This window comes from Myotis nattereri (assembly GCF_964212035.1).
Source record: "Myotis nattereri genome assembly, chromosome: 2".
Lineage (NCBI taxonomy): Eukaryota > Metazoa > Chordata > Mammalia > Chiroptera > Vespertilionidae > Myotis > Myotis nattereri.
Window position 1 is genome coordinate 94,974,751 of NC_138076.1, and position 9,425 is coordinate 94,984,175.

General features: G+C 41.7%; 1 protein-coding gene across 3 annotated transcripts in view; it reads right to left on the minus strand.

The window, feature by feature from the left end:
- The window catches only part of HTR2A (5-hydroxytryptamine receptor 2A), a 119,671-nt gene extending 111,224 nt beyond the window's left edge, over positions 1 to 8,447 (minus strand). Inside the window, exons 1-3 of one of the 3 annotated variants that reach the window (XM_081083021.1) lie at positions 8,044 to 8,447; positions 6,867 to 7,604; positions 3,948 to 4,148 (exon numbers count right to left, since the gene is read on the minus strand). In XM_081083021.1, coding sequence (XP_080939147.1) covers positions 3,948 to 4,148; positions 6,867 to 7,278 — 613 coding nt within the window. In that variant the 5' untranslated portion in view covers positions 7,279 to 7,604; positions 8,044 to 8,447. Of the gene's footprint in view, positions 1 to 3,947; positions 4,233 to 6,866; positions 7,605 to 8,043 lie in introns of all 3 variants that reach the window. The other 2 variants (XM_081083022.1, XM_081083023.1) reach the window with 2 other exon arrangements.
- Positions 8,448 to 9,425: the final 978 nt, after the last annotated feature.

A 9,425-nucleotide genomic window follows, 5' to 3' on the forward strand; every position in this document is an offset into this window, starting at 1 on the left:
GTCCAGTTGTCCATTCAATCAATCAAAGTGTGATATGCTAAGGCCACTCAACCGCTTGCTATGGCGTGCACTGACCACCAGGGGGCAGATGCTTTGACCTGTAGGTTAGCTTGCTGTTGGGGTCCAGCCATTTGGGACTGAATGAGATGGGCCAGACACGCCCTGGACCCCTCCTGCAGTCCCTGCCTGACTGACCAACATCCCACGTTCCTGCCTGGCTCCAGTCATGCACCAGTGGGGTCCCTCAGCCTGGCCTGGCCCTCTCTCAATCCAGGACCCCTCAGGGGATGTCAGAGAGCCAGTTTCAGGCCCATCCTGCAGGCCAGGCGAGGGACCCCACTGGTGCACGAATTTGTGCACTGGGCCTCTAGTTGATTAATAAAATTATATAGATGTATAATTCAAGTGTATAATTCTTTATAATACATCATCTGTTCATTGTATTTTATACTTGCTACCCCAAGTGAAGTCTCTTTCCATCATCATTTATCCCCCTTTACCTTCTTATACCTTCCCCACCTGCTTTCCCTCTGGTAATCACCATACTGCTGTCTGTGTCTCTGAGTTTTTTGTTTTGTTTTGATTTGTTTTTAAATCCTCATTTGAGGATATTTTTTCTATTGATTTTTAGAGAGAGTGGAAGGAAGGGTGAGAGACAGAGAGAGAGAAGCATTGATGTGAGAAAGAGACATCAATTGTTTGCCTCTCACATGTGCCCAGACTGGGACCAAGATGGAGCATTTAGCCCAAGTACATGCCCTTGACTGGAATTGAACCTGCAACCCTTCAGTACGTGGGCCGACACTCCAACTGCTGAGCCAAAGTGGGCAAGTTTTTTTTTTCTTAATCCCTTCACCTTTGCACCCAGCCCTCCAACATCCCTCCCCTCTGAGAGATTTCAATCTGTTCGTTTTAACACCACTGAATTATTTTAAAATTATGTAAAAAGTCTAAAACCTATGACTTGGGACTCATGATGAATAAGGAATAAAACAATTTAGTAGGATTATTATTTATCTTAGATATATTAATAGAAATCAGTATAATAATGACTATTTGGGATGGAAAGAAAAAAGCCAAGTAGAAATTTAAACTAACTGGGATGGGGTGAAGGCAATGAAGAAGATATTGTGCAAGTCAGCAAACCTGAAATGGGGGCAAATGGATAAACTATTACAAAGAGAAATATATGCTAAATAGAAAATAAGATGGTAGGAATAAAACATTATGTCCATTGTCATAATAATGTACATAGGCTGATTTTCATTATCAAAAGGCAGTCATTGCCAGATTTTGTTTAAAAATATCCTTCTGTAAGTTAACTGTGAAAATATACATTAAAACAAAGGAACTAAGATAGTAAAGATGAGGAGATGAGAAAAGATACACTGGAGAGATTCAAAGCATGAGGAGGAGATATGATAATATTAGTATCAAATAAAGTAGAATTCAGGGCCCAAAACTGTTTTGGGGGATTAGGGATAACAAAGCACTTGGGATCTTAGGAGTGAAGATTCTGGAGTGAAGGAAAGAATGAAATAGTACAGTAATAGTGTGAGCTGCCTTTCCTTCAAGGTATTTACTACTTTGTAACAGGGACAAACTGAGAGGATGAGTAGCTCAAGATTTAGCAGCAACTTACAGTGTTGAAGAGACAAACTTGGAGTTCAGAGCTCTTCAAAATGGAGAACATTGAGGTTTTCATCTGAGGTCATGAAGTGAATATACCCTAGGTATAAGGGTAAGCTGCAAACAATGTTTATAAAATCCAGCCTAAAAGAAACTCAGTCCCTGACTGAATTGAGGGTACCAATTCTAACTACCTGCTAAAGCTAAAGGACTACTCTCTCAAGAAAGAGAACATCAAAAGAGTATCCACAATTTTTTTACAAAGTGTTCAATACTCAATTAAAAAAAAATTATCAGGCATACTAACTGACAGAACCAAGAGGAAAATGACCCTAGAGAATAGCAGGTTACTCAGATATCCAAATAACAGTGATTAATATTTAAGAAAATAGATGAAAACATAAAGAATTATTCCAGAGAACTGGAATAAGCAGAACGGTCTATTTGCATATTAGCCTTTTATTATATAGGAATGACCAGTCGCTATGACATGCAATGACCACCAGGGGGCAGACGCTCAATGCAGGAGCTGCCCCTGGTGGTCAGTGCACTCCCACATGGGGAGCACTGCTCAGCCAAAAGCCCTGAGCCGGTCTCACGGCTGGTGAGTGCAGTAGCAGTGGCGGGAGCCTCTCCTGCCTCCATGGCAGCACTAAGGACATCCCCTGAGGGCTCCTGGACTGCGAGAGGGTGCAGGCGGGGCTGAGGGATCCCCGATCCCCCCTCCCTGAGTGCACAGCTGTAGTGCACTGGGCCTATAGTCTATAAAAATAACTGGGAATTCTAAAACTAATTGCAACTTCCTCTTTGATTGTCTGTCTCAGTGGTCCTCAACCCTGGCTGTACCTTAGAATCACCAGGTTCTACTATGGACCCATTATGCTCCCCAGGGATTCTTATGTGCAGCTAGGATTGAGAACCACTCCTACTAGAATGAGTCCAAGATTGCACAGGCCCAGAAACCACAAAAAGTTTTTGGCAGCAAGAACTAGTTCCTCAGTAAGGAGAGACATTCATCAGTAAAAGCAGGGCGTGGTGCTGGAAGTTTAGCCCTCCTGCTCCTTGCAAGCCACAAAACCACTCTCCATTTAGCTTTCCTAATCTATCAAAAATGTACAGCAAGATCTTTGATTTTGCCTCCTTCAGATCATAATGTGAAGTTTAAAATGGAAAAGAGATAAGACTTTTTCAAATTTTGAAAATCATACCAATGTAATTTGTGAGTATTCTCATCATCATAATAAAAAAACCTTTGCCCTATTAAGGTAGGCCTTGCACAAGTCATTTCATTTTTTGCACCCCAATTTTCTCACCTATAGAGTGGAGCTCCTACTCTGCAGATTATACCTTAAGTAGCAAGGCAAACAACAGGAACTGAAACACAAGGTACTATATTGTTTGCTTATTACACCTTTGCATTTTTTATTATAAGGCAGTGGATAGACTCATGCTAGTCCTTGATGTCAAGCCTGCCACCATATGCCATGTCTCTCATGTTAGTAGATACTGACACCCAGGTGGCATAGCAGGTACGGCATTTCTGCCGACAAAGCTTTGTGACTTCAAACAAATCCTGGGGAATTTTTGGTTACTGACTAAGCCTGTTGAGGTGACAAGTGCAATTGGCTTAGCTGCCTGGGAGCTGCCCCTTTAGCTTCCATTACCTGAGCTTTCAAGATTGTTAGGTGGGTGACCGATCAATGCTGGCTATAGGTGAATGTGTGTAATCAACCTCAGTGAAGCAGGTTGAAATCCTCTGGTGTGAGGTGTCATAAAAGGAGGAAGGTGTTGCAAAGGTGCTGGGCAGGCTAAAATGCCTGCCCCATGAGCAAGTTCTGCCACATTCTTTTGTTCTCACCTTCTCCCTCTGAGTTCAGTACCAGGCACCTTTCCTAGCTCCCCCTCCAAAGTTGTGTATTCTCCAGTTTGGAGCTCTGTATTATACTGACCACAAGTCCAGTGATTATAAATGTTGAAGTCTCTGGGAAACTCAAGAGTTACCATAGTGAATTTGGAAGCATGAGATGGGGAATATGTTTTGGAAGGTGGCTAGTCACAGTTATTCCTAATTTGGACTCTATTGGTATATACATTCTTACCTGTGCAAAGCAATATAAAATTTATGTTGTCAACCAGTGACGTGAATGCGTTTTTTCTTTCCTATAGAAAATCTGATCATTACTATGTTGCATCACACCTTGCAACAAACAAAATAATAGTTTCATGATGTTCTGTTTCATTGCAACAAAACAGAACACGTGTCCTTGGAATGTATGAACTGTCATTTCAAATGAGACTGAAACATTGTTCCCACTTACCTACTGATATAGTCCAAACAGCAATTATTTTCAGAAATGCCTTTGTTCTGGAATTGAAGCGGCTATGATGGATGGGGTTCTGGATGGCGACGTAGCGGTCCAGCGAGATGGCACAGAGGTGCATGATGGAGGCCGTGGAGAAGAGCACATCCAGGTAAATCCAGATTGCACAGAGCTTGCTAGGCAGAGGCCACTGGTAACCTAGGGTGCAGAAGCTTAGTGTCAGTAAGCGGCTTTATGCTGCCTCTGGCTTGTGGATTCTCTCCTACTGCAACAGTTTCCATCCTGGGGAAAGGCACAAGAGGCAGCAAAGGGCAACATAAGGTATTTTAAATATTTCAAAAAAGCCTAATAACAACTGTGGTTAACTACGATACAATTTCACTGGCTGATGAGCACAGGTTTGAACATTTCTTTTGGCTGGAACTGTCAGGTTGTTGGGGTAAACAGGTTCTCTTTAGTGTTTCTTTCACTCTGCTCTAACAAAACATATCTTTTTGGTTTGTTTTCAAATTACTTAGGTCCTGAGTTATGACATATTTTGGGCTCCTCTATGAAGCATCTCACAGTATACAGTCCTTACTTATTCACACATCTTTCACACATTTCCTATTCCCTGTGGCTAGGCCCATCCCTTCATCATTATTATAATTGCTCAGTCTTACCCCGTGGTGGCATTTAGTAGTCCCTCAATAAATGCTATTGGCGTGAAGGAATAAATGACTAAAAATCCAGAATGAGAATATGTCTTTACTTTTAAAAATGAAACATAATTACCTAATAATGCTTTAGGGTTTAAACTCAAATTTGGGGCTCATAGAGGTGAGGATGAAGACAATGGTGAAGAAAAGCATGGTGTTTCTGTCCTGAGAATTGTTTCAGGGGTGCTGATGCTCTGGTCCAGGGACCCCACTTTGCCAACCAATGCTTAGGGCAGTGGTTCTCATTCCTGGCCGTACATTATAGTCAGCTGGAGAACTTTAGAGAAGTCCTGATGTCTAGGAGGGTGGGTCCCAAACACTGTTCTAAAGCTCTCCAGATGATTCCACTGGGAGGACCCCTGAAGGAAGTCACCGGATGTATTAGAGAGGTAGGATATGCTTTATTGACATAAGCAAAGTGTTCTGTATTTTTAAATAAATTTTTTGAGGGGGACCAAATGGTTATATAAACCTAATTAATTTTGATAACAGTATAAGCAATGGTGTTAAATCTGTGTGCATGTGAGAAGGAAAATTATAAAGACCACCTTTTCTTTACAGTATTCCAGACCCACAAAGCTGAACAAACTCTCCATTTCAAACATACTCTCTGTACCAAAATGCCACCACAGGTATTCAGAAAAGGATATAAGCCTAATTCAGTGCCTTTCACACCGATTATTTGCAAAGAGTTTCAGCAAAGACTAGATCCTTTTCCTTAGCAGCGCCTGGGGAAGGCATGCTCCGCCTGGTCGGAACTGATGTTGGCTCTTAAAGAAGTTTTCTCTGCTAGGAGGCAGGCCCAGCCTTAGGCCGGGTTTCCGCAGTAGGGTTAAGGAGGGGGCATTTCCTCCCCCTGAGGAGTTCCTGAGGACAGACCAGGGAGGAGCTCAACTCGGGGTGGGAAATGGCTACACGCTGAGCGGCTGTCGCTAGGGGGCGCACTTGCAACCCAGAGCCTGAGACGCCCAGCAGGTCCCAGCTTCCTAAGGTGGCTGGCTGGTGCCTCCTCTCCCCCCTCAACTCCCCACCTCTTCTCGGGGTCATTCTCACCCTGCCTCTGCGGTGGTTTTAGTTCCCGGACTGGTCGGCCCTGTGGATAGTCACCCCCCATTCCTGGAGTTTGCCTTTGAGCAGGGTGGGGTTTTAGGAAGCGAGGACCTCTCCAGTATATCTGGGAAATGACAGGCGAATTTAATGAATTGATCTGGTGATGACGTTCGAGTGGTCAAGTAGGCTGTTTTGTAATGAGCATTACCCACCATATGCAAACCAGAGCCTGATCTCCTTTGCTCACCTCCCTCCTTCCCACTCCTCAGTACTGGACTGATATATTTTAGCCCTAAGACTTGGCCAGAAAATACCCTCTTAAAGACAGCACTCAACTTGTTTCTAGCTCTGGACGACTGTTGATGTGCCTGTGTCAGCAGTCTTAATTCTCTCTCTCTCTCTCTTCAAAATCTGGCTGCATTACTTATAATTTGGAAAGAACATCACATTCTACCCCCAGCTAAAGCCGCCCCAGTGTTTGCTGACTTGCTGAGAGGTTTGACTCTTTCAAACTCTGTTGAGAAGAAAGCAAGATTAACCTTTTTCCATTTGTTTTCTACCCTCCTCCACACCAGACTGGAGGAGTTTCTGCATATGCATTTTTAAAGGCACCCTTCCAAATTAGCTTCCCTGGGCAGGGAACAATGAAAATTGGAGTCATTCATTTATTCTAATGGAGACTCTGCATATTTTAACATTAAACCCCACTGCACCACTAATGTTCTCTCTGCAAATGTTCCCAGGTAATTGGGAAGGTTTTACCACTCCATTAGAAGTGCTGAAAACTATGACAAAGATAGAACTGTCCTGTTTTAAAGGCTGGAATATTTGGGAATAAAGAAGGAGTGAAAATCAAGTAGATTCAGAATGACAGGTAAGTTATTGCTTTATGACTGTATTGAGGCATTTATAATAATTTCTACACAAAATGTATGAGTTTCAAAGCACAGAACTCTTTAAGGATCACAGATACTAGATTGTCTGATTTTTAAAAATATGTAAACCCCACTTAAGAGTAAAGTTTAAGTAATTAGTGTAACAGAGTACCCTTGTTTATTAACAAAGCCTTGTGTTTATTTTGTCCCTTGAGTCCTGGCTCATCTGCTAATGACATGCACATGCTGTTTATTACTAGTGTGGGTACAACTGGGAAACCAACGCCACTCACCATAGAGGATGGTTAACATGGACACGGGCATGACAAGGAAACCCAGCAGCATATCAGCTATGGCAAGTGACATCAGGAAATAGTTGGTGGCATTCTGCAGCTTTTTCTCTAGGGACACTGCCATGATGACGAGTATGTTTCCAGCAATAGTTAGAATAATCACTACAGCTGTCAACAAAGCAGACCAGTTTTTTTCCTGGAGATGAAGTAAGGAGAAGCATGGTGGTGAGAGACAGCCCTCACAGGAAAGGTTGGTTCGATTTTCTGAGTCCACTGTCCAATTAAATGCATCTGAAGTGTTAGCTTCTCCAGAGTTAAAGTCATTATTGTAGAGCCTTGTGCCATCATTTTGTTGCATTAAGGAGTTTGTACTTGAGCTCAAAGAAGTGTTTTCTTCACAAAGAACATCCATTTCTAAGCTGGAACTTGTAGTAGATGAAGTGTAGTAAAATTAACAAGTTATAGGTTCTGCTCACCATCCATTTTTGTGTCCCCACACTCTGTCACACTGATGCTGGTGTACATTCTGGGCTCCTTGGTTGGCTTTTTTCCTGCCATTATTGCAACAGTAGTTAAAGAACACCAGTAGCTCTTTCTTTATATTCCCTTCCTTCACAATTTTAGTAGAGTCCTCTGTTTGGTTTCATTTTTTTTCTCCAAAGCAAGGTCAAAAAGGCAGAATGAAATTTAAACATAGAGGTTGCAGAGTTTTGAGCATTTGGGGAGAAAAATGTGGTCCTGGCCAAAAAAGAAAAGTTTTGTAACTACCAGGAATCTCAATGATCTCTCCCTCATTCTGTTGGTTATGCTGATCAGACTAGGTTAGCCACAGCAGTGTTAAAACAGCATGCAAGCCAAAACAGCAGGTTGCATGCCTTCTATGTTCAGAAAGTCAATTAAAAAAACATCTAGTGTTAATCCCATAGTAATTTAATGTACTTTGGATTATAGTTTTCATTCAGTCTTAGGCTGAATTGCCAAAGCTGCTTTCGGAAATTCAGCTTATATTATGCTGCTTAGTTAATAAAAGAAAAAAAAAAAGTCTTAAGCAAAGATTAACAACTTTCCACATCAGAAATTCTCATTGTGAGATGATTACATTTTAGCTAAGCATAATTTCAAGCCCAGAAGAAAATTACACAGCAATAACATATAGTTTGAGAATATGAGAACTTACATTTGTCTTCAGAGTCCACACATTAGACACATTGCTGTTCTGCATCTCTCATAATCATCACACTGGTAGACAGTCCCTTAAGCTTCCAACAGCATAATATGATAGTAATTTGATTTCTGTTTTGCCGATTTAAAAAAACTGCATGTAAGGGTCAAGCCAGTTCCAGCACTGCGAGGTCCCTGTTGGCTTCCTCTGTCCTCGCTTAGCAGGGTCACTCCCTCCCCAGGCAGCTTGCCTCAGCGAGGCACACATTTAGAAATCATTCACAAGCCCCTCTCGAAGTCACACAAAAGAAATCCACAGCAAAGTAGGAAGAGCTGCCTGCACTGAGGGACACGTGGTTTCCACGGGAATGGACTAGCTAGCTCTCAGGCTGTCTCCTCCATGTCGTCAGACCTCCCTCTGTCTGTGTGTCATAAACTGCAAGGTAGCAGCAGCCAGGAGGGCGGTCCAAACAGGCTGTTTTTCTCTTTGCGCTATATGTTAACATTGGGAAGTTTTCCTTTGCTTTAAAAAGAGAGAAACTGAAGAAATGGCCTTTTGTACAGATTGCTCAGGCAGGTAAGCTGCACTGGGATATTTATTAGGGTGTCAGGGTGAGGAGAGAACATAAATAAGGCTAGAAAATGGTGTATTCTGGGAAAGTGTTCCCTGTAAGCAAGGCACTTCCATTCAAAGCCTACAGTTCCCGTGCCTGAAGTGAATTACTCACACTGGTGACTTGAGCTCTGAGTAGTCAAGCAGATGTTGGCAGATAACTCGGAAACTGTTAGTACTATTTTAATTTATTATTAAATACGTACACCATTTAACTAGATTAATTTTACACCTAGAAATATACCACCTAGAAATAACTCAAAGCCTGAAAGAGAATAATTTGCTTGTTCAGAAATAACACTAAAGACAGCCTTTTTATGGTAAGAAAGCCCTTTCTTTGTTTTTTAAAGAAGGTAGATATATGTATGCATGGATGAGTATACACACACAGGCACACACACACACACAAACACACACATATACAAGAGCATATTAAAGATTGTGAAGAAATTTGTTTATATATATATCTTTCCCACTCCCCTGCCTTCCACAGAATACTCATTGAAGGACACTTTTGTTTGTTTAATGAATATAAAATTTAACTCAATTTAAAATGTAAATATTGTAAGTATTGAGCTTGAATTTTGAAAAATATACACTTGTAAAACCATTACCCAAACCATTCCCTCAAGCCCCCTTTTGATCTTCACTTAAATGGAAACGTAGTATAAGCTCCTTTTGTGTCTGGCTACTTTTGTTCAGCAGCATTCATTATGCCGAGATTCATCAGTCGCTGTGAGTAACTGTTTTTTTAATGAATTGTAGTCTGAGAAACTATTAAGTGA